This window comes from Thalassophryne amazonica, chromosome 3 (genome assembly GCF_902500255.1).
Source record: "Thalassophryne amazonica chromosome 3, fThaAma1.1, whole genome shotgun sequence".
NCBI lineage: Eukaryota > Metazoa > Chordata > Actinopteri > Batrachoidiformes > Batrachoididae > Thalassophryne > Thalassophryne amazonica.
The window spans coordinates 114,742,706-114,757,937 of NC_047105.1; the positions used below are offsets into that span (position 1 = coordinate 114,742,706).

A 15,232-nucleotide genomic window follows, 5' to 3' on the forward strand; every position below is an offset into this window, starting at 1 on the left:
ATACCGATACTTTTTCATATTTAAGCTTCATAGATCCAAAGGATCCAAAAGACCTAGGATAGAATTTTGCCAAACATTGTACGTGACAACAAAATACTTTATTCTCACAATCAACATTTTTGTTTCAAAAAATATCACTCAACACAGCTTAAAACAAAATCTCTTGAGGTAGAGTGCTGACAAACCACAATACAAGGGTGCGCTGCTCCGTTTTGTGTGACACAGCACGATGCTGCTCTTACAGACAGAGTAGACTTTGATGAATCTGCGTACGCAGCAGTTAGTGTGTGCGGGAGAGAAAAAAAGCTTGAGTATCGATCTTTTTACACGAGGATTGTTCAATATCAATACCAGCGTTGGTATTGATATTATCAATATTAGGATCGATCCGCCCACCTCTAATGCTGGCTTGCAGGATTTGTTTAAGTTTGATATGCAACTGAAGACTGGACATTTATTTAAAATGCAAGAATTGTAGTTTGATTACAGGACGCAGAACAGTCAGGACGGTACAACAAGCTATGATTACATGATGCAAGCCAACATGGCTCATGAGATAACTGCATTAACATGAACTGAAACTCACTCAACCCCAAACAGGTCTAGATCACAATGCTAAAGTTGAGGTTTCCTTTGGTCTGTTATTCAAATAAGAAGAAAGCCATAAATGACCTTCTCCTCTGATACCGCACTTATTCAATTAAAATGAACATGCTAAAGTCAGAAACTCCCTTATTATTTTATTTTATTTTATTTATTTGCATTCAAAGCGCAAACAGCAGCGATGGCGGAGTTTCCGCAGTGTCCCTGAACGCAGCAGCGGCCCGCAGTAAACTGCGCGGTGCCTGTGCGGCGCTGCGGGTCGGGAGCCGGGGCGGGTCTTCTCCCGTGTCGCTGCTACAGGGACACCAAGATGGAAATTCAGGGGCTTTCTGATGCCCACAACATTCACTCTCAACATGGCGCCCTACATAGAACGGCTTCGTCTCCGCTTCAGTCCGCGACGGAGGTAATTTCTCGCTTTATTTCCACCGAAAATGAAGCGGATGGAGCGTTGGAGTCGTCGTGCGACAACAACACCACCACCAGCGGGCCCGGAGCGTCTGCCTTTCTCCTGCCGGTGGAGAATGGCAGCGGGACTGTTGGTAAACTGCGAACGAGCGGTTTACCGGGTAAGACCGCACAGCTCCGTAACGTGAGCGCGGAGAAAGACGGCGGCTTCGACGCGCCGTTTGGCTCGCAGGAGTGGGAGGGCGGGCAGGCCGGAATGCAAATGGCGCTGTTTGACGGGGAAGAGGAGCCTCAGCAGCGGCCGCTACGGCAGCAGCCGGGCGGCGCGGCCTGCCGGACCCCCGGCAACCCCCAGGAACTGTATGTGGTCTTTAACGTCGTTCAGGACAATGGCAACGCGGAGGCCAACCAACACCGAACGGTTCCGTGGACTAAAGACGGTCAGAAAATGGTTGGTAAAAAGCCTGACTGCTTCAAAGGCAGCTCCTGCGGGTTCACGGACGTAGAAAGCGGCGATAACCCTTTTCTGTGCGGATCTATCGAAAAAAACGAGCCTCTTTGTGACGTTATAAACGAGAGTCCAACAGAGGTGAAGCAGACTGATTATTGCCACACTGTAAAAGATGTCGTTTTGACCAACAAATATGGCGATAAGATTTGTGGGCATATTTGCACTGAGGACGACGGAATGAAGTTGACCTCTTGTCAGGAAGAGGGCAGCGCCCTGATTTCAGGTAGCGCAGATGTCATGGACACCTCTGCCTTCATTTCACATTCAGCCGTCTTACAGGAGACCTCAAACTCGACCACGGCCTCTACAAGTACCCCTGCCAGTGAAACCTTCTCTGGAACTATCACAATCAACAACCAAAGCATCATAGTGACGATAGAAAATGGAATACTGACTTTGGCTGCTCCACCAGAAGGCTATGTTCACAAAGAGGATGACATGGTCAGTTTAAAGGAACATCTAGGCATGAAGGACCATGAGGATATTGTTCTCCTCAACTATGACAGTGGAACAAAGTCTATCGGGAAGATCAGCACCTTGACAATGAGTGGCTCCAGCCAGCAGGAAGAACCCAGGCCTGGCTTGTCAGTAAGCGATTCTGAGTTAGCTCTGGTGGATGACTGTTCCTTGTCAGAGCTTGGAACCTCTTTGGACTCCTGCTCCGTCATCAAGCAAGAGACAGGGCCTCTGTGTGCTTTAACTGAGGCAGATCTGGTCACCCCCTCTCCCAAAGCTGCTATGGTTGACTGTGACAATGAGGACTTGCATTCTTTACCCCTAATGAGATCCAAGAAGGACACTGTAGTCTCGTTTGGGTGCCCAGAACCAGGCTGCTCTTGTACCTTTGACACACGCCAGAAGCTCAAGGTTCACCTCCTGAATCATGCCGAGGACCCGCGCCCCTACCAATGCACGATAGAGGGCTGTGGCTGGGCTTTCGCCACCTCTTACAAACTAAAACGTCATCTTCAGTCTCATGACAAGCAGAGACCACATACCTGTCAGTTAGAAGGTTGCGGACGGCGTTTCACGACCGTATACAACCTCAAAGCTCATGTTAAAGTCCATGAACAGGATAATGCTTTCATCTGTGAGATCTGCAGTGAGAGGTTTCGTAGTGCAACACGGCTTAACAATCACCAGAGGGTCCACTTTGAGCCCCAGAGACCTCACAAGTGTGAATTCCCAGGTAACACCACAAGTTGGAGTTAATTGCTGTTTTTCAGATGTTAGTCTTTTTTCTCCACTAAAGTGCATTGCATGGGAAAATGTGAGCTATTCAGAAATGCAGAAGCTGAAATTAAATGATGTGCTTATTATTTATGTCATCCTGCCACAGTCTAGGTACGTGATAAAAAATTAAAGTTATTGTGTTTAAATATTTGTTCTATATCACATATATATATATAAAAAAAAAACATGAGCATTTGAAGGTCAGAAGATCTTGGTAATATAGGTCTGTAGGTTTTAAGCGACAAACACCAGAAAGCAGTGTTCTATATTATTTGAAAACTGATTCTGACTCACCTTTTAAAAGCAATGTTTCAACGCAATTTTTCAATTAAATTTTTCATGGAATTTCCTAACTTCTACTCATCACAGGAATACTGTTTGAAAATGAGGTTGCGGCAGGGGTTCATCTACATCATCAAATAAGGAGATTCCGATTGTCCGAATATAAGCACATTCCTCTAAACGTAAACTCAGCACTATTGCCTGGAAAATCTCGCAAGCCAGGTTCAGCCGATACACACAGCAGCAGACGCCGTATTTAGGTCATACGGACGTACCTACATAGTCCTGCAAAGCTTGGGCATTGGTGATTAAAAAAGAAAAAAATCACAGAAAATATATAAGCATTTCTCATGTTAAAGAATATCCAAAGACTGGGATTCAGTTTCAGTATCACTAACTTCCACCCCACCAGCTGCATGGATGCAAACCAAAACAGTATACAGGGTTCTAGCTAGCGCAAACTTGTGTTATGGCCCGTTACAATATAATTTTGGACCGTTACGCTTATTTTCAATACAGCGTAATGGGTCTGTAATCAACCGTTTCTGCAGCGCAACTCCAGTTTGAAGCGTGAATTAATGAAGCAATGCTTCGATTCAATGGCTCGTGGCTTTTTGATTCGCTGCTCTTCAGAAGTGGTAAGTCCGCTTCTTAACCCCTCTCAAAGCCATTAAAATGTCATGAGTCATTTTTGTGCGTATTAAAGTCGCTAACTGGGACTCATGTCTTGTTGCAGTCAACAAACAAGAATCGTCCTTCGTTCCGTTGGCACAACTCCAAACGCTGTGCGGCTCTTTGCTGACAGTCTGCTTGGAATTAATAACTTCAAAACGAATTGCCGCTTTAAATAAAATGGCACCTCTTACAAGCGTTGCAATACAGACAATAAACTACAATCGACTAAAATGTTTTTTCCTCCCAAAATGAGACGTCCTGCATTCTTTATGAACCTGACGTGGAGCGCACCGAGCTGTAGAGCTCAGCTCAGATATGGAAAGACATTCATGCCAATAATAATGTCTGAAAGGAAATGCTTTTGACAAAAACTAACATTTTATTTCTGTTTATGTCCAGAGGTCAAGGATCCACCATGTAGAGTTTATTATGTCCAGATTTTAAGGATCCAGTAACCAATTTCATATTTATTTACTTTGACTCAATAAAATGTTGTTCAATTTCAATGTAATCAGCTTATAAAGCGCCAAATTACAACAAAAGCCGTCTCAAGGTGCCTCACACAGAACAGTTCAACATAAAAAAAAAAAATCAAATACCTAATTAAAAACAGAAGTAAAAGAACAAAACATAAAATAAAAACTACTCATAAGAAAGATAATAAAAATAGGTTTTAAGTCTTGACTTAAAATGTCCACAGACTCTGACTGCCTCACTGAGGGCCATGTACTGGCTAACCCAGAATGAGATTGCCCACTCAACAAACATCCCCAGCCTTCTGGACATGATGAAGGAACTTGGGCTGTCGCACTTGGCTTTTCCTCTATGGGTACCCCTAGAATGGCCAATTTTTAGCTTAAATTTTCAAAAGCTGCCCCCCTCCGCATGCAGCTCGCGGAAGGAAGAAAGATAAACTATAACAGAAATCGGAGCGCAGCCCTGCACAAGAACAAATATAAACTAGAAGAGAAATCAGAGTGCACAATCTGGCTGCAGCCAAACTGCCTGCAGATCCTCCTGTGTTCTCACCTCCTCTCTGCCCCCCTGTTGCATGCACCTGACACAGACATTTCTGTGTCGTCATGACGCCGCATGAAGCAACTCAAAGCAGGCCTTTGGCTTTAGCCATCTTCCCATTGACAAAGCCTCCAGCTAGAACAATTGCCTGGTTTTCTTGAAATCGTGCTGGTGCTTTGGCAACCAGAGTGTCACTTACAAAGCCAGCAAGTGCAGCCTTGTTTGCCATTCCTTTCAAGAATTGTCAGTAGTTTGGTACTTCACGAGCACCAGTTACTTGGTTCATTGGAGTAATGTTATCTGCACCTCTTTGTTCTCGCTCCATTTGCTTAATAGATTGCAATCTGTCAAAAACAATGGTGATGTTTTTTCTGAGGTCTCCATTTTCAAACAGTCAGCTTCTTCATGACTTGTTCAGAAAGATCATCAAATGTTTTCAAGAGGGACTCATTCAAAGACTGAAGCGTTGCCAATCCGTCATTGATATAAGCAGTGTTCTTCATAGCTGTGCATGGTGGCAGGTTGTAGACCTCTTCACATACAGACTCAAATCTTTTTTGACAACACAGTCTTGCATGTCTTGTAAGGAACCATCATCATTGAACAAAACAGGTGGGAATCAAGTAAAATCGATTATTAAAATTGTTGGCAACTAATTTAGTCATCGATTAGTTGCTAAATAACTTTGTTTAACCCCAAATGTTTTGCTTCTTCCATATAATCAACCGAGCTTTGCTTTGAATCTTGAACCAACGAAGGAGTGCTTCGAGCTGCTGCTTTGTTGGTTTCATTTGTTTTATTTCGCTTTATGTTAATTTTTCCCCACTAAAACCCTAAAGAGCATATGTCTGTGAGGAATATTTACCTTTTTATGTTAAACTGACCTGTTATGGTCTTTTGAAACAGTTGATGGATGTATTTTAATGCCGATGCTAACGCGGAGCCGCTCATGGCGTGGGACGAAAGCACCTCCGTGTTGGTCTCACAGGACAAGCCCTAACATGCCCAGCTCTTGCACCATTCGGAAAATTCAGACAGCTTTCGTGGCTTTTGAGTTGTGTGACTATCCGAGAAATTGTGGACGAGCTGGACATGCCACAACATGTCCTGTGAGGCTTCATCACGGCGTTGCTTTTTGTTCTGTGCCCTGCGCCTCCGTCCTGACGCGCGAATCCCTCCGCACGTGTTTTCACGCCGAAAAAGTGCTGATGTCAAACTCTTCTGCCATTTCTGTGGTAGTCAGATGACGTCCTGGATCAACAAAGCGTTCACTTTGGAAATGATCTGGTCATTTGAGCCTGTCGATCGCCGCTCGGTGCGCGGCGTGCCATCTGTCGCTGTGGGCTGTCTTTAATCCAGTTGTAATTGTCCTTAATTTGTGTGATTCCCCATAAGATCTTCACCGAAAGCCATCTGAATTTTCCAAATGGTTTCCACTCGGCTGTCTCTCACACTTTCTGAAAAAATTTTGATGAAGCAAAGCGGCAGTCGATCAGCCAATTTCCTGACAATGAAAATCCGACGAGGGGGCTGGACCACTCCTCCCACAAGGCGTGCTCACAGGCAAATGACGCAACCGACAGGCGTGAAAAAACGCATGCGCACGAAGGTTCAAGCTTGGCTGATGTAATCGCACATGATTCAAATCCATGTAGTTTTTGCAAAAAATAAAAAGGTCCGTTACTTTTCTAACAGACCTCGTACTTAGCAGCTATCTGACCAGTGATGATGTTGACCAGAGCAGCTGGTACAGTTTCCAGGTCAAATGGACTCTGGTACTGACTTAAAATAGCATTAACTAGTTTTTTCTATATCTGACACATCTCTTGGCAACCTTGAAACACTGAGCTCCTCATGGATTTCTCTTACTCTTTTTAAAATACATATTTTGTTTAAAATATTTTATCAACAACACTTTTATTTGCATAGATATTATTTTTTGCATTATGTTTAAATAAAAAAAAAAAGAGTGACTTCAGTATTTTCCGGTTATCATGGAAATGCCTCTAAACACACCTCTGCTGCTAAAATAAACCACCACAATCACTCTTTTTCCTACATCTCAAGCAGTAATCTTAAGAAAAAAATGTTTAATTTTGTTGTACCGGGGGGTACCCGAACACTTCTCAGCTTTGGCCACTGCACCTTGCCCACTAGAGAGAAGGTACATGACATGCACAGTGTGTGGTTTCGGTTCCCTCAAGTAGCGGGCATTGTTGCCGTGTTCAGGACAACAACATAGCAACTATGCTCTTTGGCTTGCCATCAGTCGGGTTTTGTGTTACAACTAGTTACAATGTTGCCTTACTGTGCAGCATTTGACAGTAACAGCCATAGGTAGAGACAAAGGGTGTCTTTGCATTGGTTTTCAGCAGAAATGGAAAGTAGAGATCTTTAGATTTAAGTTCCTGAATGATAGACCAGGACGGATCTCCCTGGACCCCAAAGAGTTCTGTATGTAGGCTTCTCATTACTTCTATTAAATGGTGTAATGGATACATGATCCGAGTGGAGAAGAGTGCTGTACATTTATGTTTGTGCCACCTTCATGAGCGCACAGTGGGTTAGAGGAACATTTAACGAATTTACACCATATAGGTCTATACAGATCAATAAGGAATGTGAAACAACAAAATGATGAAGAAAAATAAATAAAACATACAACAACACCAAAAAAATGCTGTCACGGACAGAAAACAACACATGCCTGATAGAGCACAGTTGCTTCTCAACATGCAGAGCTGAGGTTCAACAAACAGGCAGGCAGAATTTAGTGTGCACAGGACATATTTCTGTTGACTCACAATTTTTCTTAATATAATTTATCAAATTTCAAATGTATTAATTTATATAGCGCCAATTCACGACAAAATCGTCTCAAGGCGCTTCACAACATAAAAAACAATAAAAAATTTAAAACACAATAAAAACAACCATAAAAGAAAGACAGCAGTAAAAGAATACAAGATTAAAAACACATCATAACACTAATGATGAAACAGGGAAAATAAATGAGTCTTTAAACGTGATTTAAAGGTCTCCACAGTGTCCGACTGCCGAATGTGTGCCGGCAGATCGTTCCGCAGAGCTGGGGCACGATAGGAAAAAGCTCTGTGACCGGCAGACTTTTTATTCACCCTGGGAACACACAGAAGTCCTGCACCCTGAGAACGCAGGGCCCGAGCTGGTACATAGGGGCTTATCAAGTCAGCCAGATAGGGAGGTGCAAGTCCATGAACAATTTTATAAACTAAAATCAGTACTTTAAAATCCGATCTTGCAGAAACAGGAAGCCAGTGCAGGGACGCCAAGATTGGCGTAATGTGGTCAAACTTTCTGCTCCGTGTCAAAAGTCTGGCAGCAGCATTCTGAACCAATTGAAGACCCCTGATCCTGGACTGCGATAAGCCAGAGAATAGAGCATTACAATAGTCCAGTCTAGAAGAGACAAACGCATGGATCAAAGTCTCAGCATCAGCCATAGACAGAATAGGACGAATCCTCGCTATATTTCACAAATGGAAGAAGGCAGTCCTTGTAATGTCTCTAATGTGGAGATCAAAGGACAACGCAGGATCAAAAATTACTCCAAGGTTCCTCACTTTATCCGTATGATGTATAACACACGGACCTAAGCTAAATGCTAGCTGATCAAATTGATGCCGATATCTTGCTGGACCAAAAACCATAACTTCAGTCTTATCAGAATTTAAAAGTAGGAAGTTACTAGACATCCAACTTCTTACTGATGCAAGACAATCTTCCAAGGAGTTTATGTGAGTAAGATTACCAGCAGTTATTGGCATATACAATTGAGTGTCATCAGCATAGCAATGAAAGGGAATCCCAAAACGCCGCAATATATTCCCGAGGGGTGCTACATAAAGAGAAAAAAGCAAGGGGCCAAAAACGGATCCCTGAGGAACCCCAAACTTCATGTCTCTACGATCGGAGGAGGTTCCATTACACAATACACAGTAGGAACGACTGGACAGGTACGACGTCAACCATGCAAGAGCAGTTCCAGTAATCCCAAAGTGATTCTCCAGCCTATTGAGTAGAATATGGTAATCCACAGTGTCAAATGCAGCACTAAGATCCAGCAGCACCAGGACCATAGTGATATCCGAGTCCATTGCTCGCAAAAGGTCATTCACTACTTTAGTAAGTGCTGTCTCTGTGGAGTGAAATTTTCTAAAAGCAGACTGCAGTGGCTCAAAAAGATTATTCTCAGTGAGGTAGTCCACGAGCTGTCGCAAGACCACTTTTTCCAGGATTTTAGAACAAAATGACCGATTTGATATCGGTCTATAATTCTTCAATACACTAGGGTCGAGATTAGATTTTAAGTAATGGTTTGATCACTGCAGACTTAAAACACTTAGGAACAGATCCAGAAGTTAATGAGAGATTTATAATTTCCAGCACAGTTGGTCCAAGAATGGGCCACAGGTCCTTAAACAGTTTTGTTGGTATAGGATCAATAAACAGGTTGTGCTTTTAGTAGATGTCACGAGCTTTGTCAGTGCGCCTAGCGAGATACCATCAAAATCTGTAAATCTGGATACCACCTCAGTGGGCGCATCCACCTCCACAGCAGTATGCAGTGGTTGGGCCAAAGCCTGCTGAGATATACTCAACCTAATATCCTTAATTTTCTTCTCGAAATAATCCAAGAAGTCTGTGCTGAGAAAGGAGAGTGAATAACAGGTGGCTGTCCATGAATAAGAAGTGCTACAGTTTCAAACAAAAACTTGGAATTATGCTTATTTTTATTAATCAAATCAGAATAATAGGCACGCTTTGTAGCCAGTAGTGCCTGCTTATAATCCAAGACAGCATCTCGCCATGCAAGATGGAACACCTCTAACTTAGAACTACGCCATTTCTGTTCAAAACCTCGAGCCTTCTGCCTAAGGTCACGCAGATAACCATTAACTCAAGGTGAGTATGCCTTGGGAAGGCGTGTCCTCAAGAGAGGAGGCGCAACCTTGTCCAGTGTGGCCTTGAGCGCTGAGTTCAAGCCATCCGCAAGACTATCTACTGATTGAATATTCTCTAACCCCGAGGCCAAAATTTCAGGCAGTCTGGCTTCGAGTTCTATCATAATTGAAGGAGTAATGCGTCGCCGCAAAGAAAGACAAGGCTTTCGATCCACTAGGCGCGGAAACATAAATGCACACCTAACAAATGAGTGGTCAGAGATCACCGAGGAAGAGGCAAAATGTCAATGTTTGTGACAGCAAGGCCACGTGTGAGTACCAGATCAAGGGTATTTCCACTAGTATGTGTTGAATCCTGAATACATTGCTGGAATCCCAGCACATCCACAAGTTCCATAAATGACTTGCAAAGGGGATCAGAGGGCTTATTTATGTGAATATTAAAATCACCAATAATCAAAATGTTGTCCACACTAGCTGACAGGCTAGAGATGAATGCACCAAAGTCATCTAAAAAATTCAGAATATGGGCCAGGAGGCCTATAAACAGTGACAACATGGCATGACTGATTTACATACTTCTGACCCTGACAATATGTAGCATCATGGGCAGAGTGGAGAGTCAGATGCTCAAACGAATTATATTTATGCCCCCCGACAGTCAAGAAGGTAAACTTGGATTTATAGATAAAAGCAACACCCCCGCCTTGCTTCGCACAACGAGACATGTGACTGACTGTGTACCCTGGTGGGCAGGCCTCATTCAGAGGAAGAACAGCTGTGGGTTTGAGCCAGGTTTCACATAACCCAATCATGTCCAAATGATGATCCATAATTAGATCGTTAATCAACAAGGATTTTGAGGACAAAGATCTGATGTTAATAAGACCCAAACTGAAGACTTCTGTCGGTTTGACAGACTGACATCTTTGAATAGGCCTGAGTATCTTAAAATCCACTCCACATTTTCCATCCAGCGCCCGGAGAGTGTCAGGAACCGCTGTCGTCGCATCAGGACTACAATTCCCAGAAGCTGCAGCGCTCTGACGTGGGCGCCGAGCACCGATGCGCTCAGCTGACCAGATGACCGGCATAGACGACCCAGTTCGATGGAACACAAACTTTCTCCGGGAGCCTCTGTGGACACAGCGACGTCGGCGGAACAAGCCAAGCTCTCTGATAGCGAGAATGTCCCGAGGGACATTATTGTTGTTCAAGCTTCGTAGCTCAGCTGCAGAGTAGCTTAGCATCACGCCAGCCGAGGGAGTGAAATGCGGCGTCGTACAGCGCAAAGCAGGCAATAAACAATCAAAGATAACTACAAATGCACACTGAAGGACCAAAAACCACGTTAAGTACATATCCAAAATAAAAATTACACTCAAGCCACTAAAAACCGAATTATACACGAGAAAACTGGAGAAAATCAGACGAGCGGCGAACACACAACGCCAGCAACTCTTCTTCGTGACTTTCTCTGTGCCAATTCACTAATTCTAATTTTAGAGATATTGCAATCCTCATATTATCCTCGTGCAAAAGTCCCACTGTGCAATCACGAAGGTGAATGGATTGTGATAAAGGGGAGGGGCAGGAGTAGCTAGAGTTCCTTTATTCAGAGAGTAGCGACATGACGAGCCGGGAAAAAAAAAAACTCACATGACTAGTGGTGCCAAAATAGTGTTCACTGTTAATCTGTCTGCATGTAAATCCATCGTATTTGTTTATTTATTTGCCAAAAATGTTGGGTTGCTGTGCATTTTGATGCACTAATAGACACAACAAGGGGTTCAAGACAGATTCCCTTCAGATCCAAACAGAAGAAAAATTTGGGAAAATAAAGTCAGCTGTGTGAGATGGAAGCAACTTCGTCAAAGTTTTGAGAGGTAAATTTACTGTTCAGTCTCATGTACAGTAAAACTCGCCTAAACAGTCATTGTATAAACCGGATGCTTTTGTATGGTTTTCCATGTAATAAACACCGTTTATATAACAAATTTTGTATGACACATTTTCGCTCTCATCGGATAAAATGTCCTGTCGGTCACAATGTTTTTTCCATTAAAAACCCTTCGCATGTAACTGGACAGATCAGCTTGGACATCCCCAGTAACATAGGTTCAAAATGAAAGTTCAGCACTCTGACGCTCGCTGATTCGAGTAAAGTGTGACCGCAGTAATTTCCCTGGTTAAAAGACTGGCCATTTATTTTTTCAAGCTGTGCTCAGACTTGGACCCACAGCCTGACGTGCACCTGTTAAATCAGACACCACAAAAGGCTGTGATTTGACACTTTTCTGATTTTACTCTTTCCTCTCATATTTTAATAGTTTTTGCAGTGCACATGCTGATTACATATGGATCAGAAAAATCTGCAAATTTACAACACAGAGTCGAAAAGAGGAACTCGTACACCTTGCCTTTGATTTGGAGGTGATGATTGTATAAAGAAAAGATTGTTGAGGGACATATTAGTCCAGAATAAAGCATAATCCATGCGACTGAGAATTTTAAAGCTAACACAAACACTAACACACCCCCATACCATCACAGATGCTGGCTTTTGTACTTTGTGCTGGTAACAGTCTGGATGATCTTTTTCCTCTTTTCTGGAGGACATGACATTCATGATTTCCAGAAACAATTTGAAACGTGGACTCATCAGACCACAGCACACTTCTCCACTTTGCCTCTGTCCATTTCAAATGAGCTCAGGCCCAGAGAAGGTGGCACTGTTTCTGGATGTTGTTGATGTATGGCTTTTGCTTTGCATGGTAGAGTTTTAACTTGCACTTGTAGATGTAGCGACGAACTGTGTTAACTGACAATGGTTTTCTGAAGTGTTCCTGAACCCACACGGTAAGATCCTTTACAGAATGATGTCGGTTTTTAATGCAGTGCCGCCTGAGGGATCCAAGGTCACAGGCATTCAGTGTTGGTTTTCAGCCTTGCCACTTACATGTAGAAAGTTCTTCAGATTCTCTGAATCTTCTGATTATATTATGGACTGTAGATGATGGAATCCCTAAATTCCTCGCAATTGAAAGCTGAGAAACATTGTTTTCAAATTGTTGGACTATTTTTTACACAGCAGTTGTTCACAAAGTAGTGATCCTCGCCCCATCTTTAATTTGAACGGCTGAGCCTTTTGGGGATACTCGTTTTATACCCAGTCATGACACGTGCCTGTTTCCAATTAAGCTGTTTACCTGTGGAATGTTCCAAACAGGTGTTCTTTGAGCATTCATCAACTTTCCCAGTCTTTTGTTACCCCTGTCCCAGCTTTTTTGAAATGTGTTGCAGGCATCCAATTCAAAATGAGCAAATATTTGCACAAAAACAAAAAAGTCTATCAGTTTGAACATTAAATATCTTGTAGAACAAAAACAAAGAGTTCACTGCACTTCTGTATAGCACAAACAAATCTGGTGCAACCAGGTAGGACTAATTTGTAAAAGAGAAAAATAACTGGTGCAACACAGAAATAAGTGCCAGAAAATTTAATAAGGTGCTGAAAGCAAAAATATACAAGGGGACTAACGTTTCGATGTGAGAGTCACATCTTCCTCAGGACTCTGAGGAAGCTGTGACTCTCACATCGAAGTTTTCTGGCACTTATTTCTGTGTTGCACCAGTTATTTTTCTCTTTTATTAAATATCTTTGTGGTGTATTCAATTGAATATAGGTTGAAGAGGATTTGCAAATCATTGTATTCTGTTTACATTTACATTTCACACAATGTCCCAACTTCATTCGAATTGGGGTTGTAAGTTCCTCTTAAAAATGGAAAGCAAAGTTAGATTTGTCTCCATCCCCCCCCCCCCCCCCCCCCTTGCCAAATGTGTCAGTGATTACTGACACATTTGGCAACAAACTTCATTGAGCCTGTTTGTTACCATGGTCTGGAAAATGATAGCCACATAGAATATGTCTCTATAGAAATATTTGTGCCATCACTTTCAGGAAGCATCGTCACACCTAAATTAAGTCAGTGTAACTGGAAAATCCAGATGTGCTCAGTTTTGTGAGCTGCTGTCCCTGTTTGTGTTGCTGCAGGCAGTAAGTGAAATGCTTACAGCTGCTGCCAAGTATGTTTCCTGGATGTGTTTCTCAATACATGCATTTACAGTGTGGTTGCTGCTGTTGCCACATCAGCATCCACACTGTAAAGTAGTTACACTGTGAAACTCATTGTTACTGTTATGGAGTCGAGGTTGTCAAGCTGCACTGTGTAGGTCATGGGTTTCCTTAAACAGACATAAAAGCTTGGCCCAATTTGTGCAGCCTTATACTACAACACATTTTCACAATATATTTTGCAACCCTAAATCAGAAAAAGTCTGTCAAATTTTGAGAACTGCTGCCTTGTCACAGATTTACCACATAGTACCATACTGTTTATCGTTCTTAATGATTGATGAAAATGAAGTCCAAGACTCATTCAGTGACTTGAAATGTTTATTTATCCATGTTCTCACTTTTCTCGATAAAACTGGCTGTAAAAGTGAAGATTTTAATTCTTTCCCCATTTCCAACCTTTTATAGAATGAATGACTTATAGACTTTAAATGCAGGGATGGATGTTTATTGCCAAATGAAATGAAGTTGACCAAACAAAGCATAAAACATCTTTGGTTCATACTGTCTGCAATGAAATTAAAATCAAATTAAGTGTAATGCAAGGACCGCTGGTCACTGCAGGGGTTTTCTTTTATTTTTGTGCATTTTCCATGGCGGCTAAACCTTTTCTGATTTGGAGTTGTATTAATGCTGGGTTTAAATGTTGAGTTAGTCAGTTCTTCTGTTGGTCTTTCTGATATTGTTATCTTTGTCCTATCCAGGTTGTGAGAAGGCCTTCATCACCTTTAGTGCCCTCTTCTCTCACAACCGCACTCACTTCCGAGAAACCTGCCATTTCACATGCACGTACCCAGGCTGTGACAAAACGTATGACAAGGCATGTCGCCTGAAGGTCCACATGAGGAGTCACACTGGTAAGATGGTTTTTGGATTAGACTTTGGTTATTTCTCACAGAAACCCAGAGTACAGGGCCAGTGCTTTAAAACTGAACTCTTCACAGATTCCAAATTCCTGACCTCTGTGACCTTGTTTACATGTTGGCAGACAATGAATACTACTGGAGTGGAAAAGTCAAAGCTTGTATTCAAGCTGTATAAATGTTTAATGTGTAATCATTCATTAAGCACATAATTAATTGGATGTCCCTCTTTTCTTTGTAGCTCACTTGTTTTAAACAAAATCAGCGTTGTTTTTTTTGTAGTTTTACTTTACAAATAGTGTTTAGGTATGTCATTCTGTCACTCTAGCTGTTTTGTAGGTTTTCCCAAAGCCTGTGTTAACAAATTAACTTGCTAGAACTTTGTGATAATGTATGAAAGTAATTTACAAGTGTCAAAATGAAATGTAGGAAAAAAATGAGATATCCAGACATTTATTGTGTTTCTCCATGAATTATTTTTTTTTCTTCAGACTTGGTGGTATGCATGGGGGGGGGATCATGGAGTTAGATTCTCACATCTGATACTTTCTATTAAAAG

At 42.3% G+C, this 15,232-nt stretch overlaps 1 protein-coding gene across 1 annotated transcript in view; it reads left to right on the plus strand.

Moving 5' to 3' along the window:
* Positions 1 to 799: 799 nt before the first annotated feature.
* Positions 800 to 15,232, plus strand: part of si:dkey-156n14.3 (zinc finger protein ZXDC) — a 40,838-nt gene continuing 26,405 nt past the window's right edge. The window contains exons 1-2 of the mRNA XM_034167342.1: positions 800 to 2,711; positions 14,515 to 14,667. Of these exons, the coding sequence (XP_034023233.1) occupies positions 914 to 2,711; positions 14,515 to 14,667 (1,951 nt within the window). The 5' untranslated portion in view covers positions 800 to 913. The remainder of the gene's footprint in view (positions 2,712 to 14,514; positions 14,668 to 15,232) is intronic.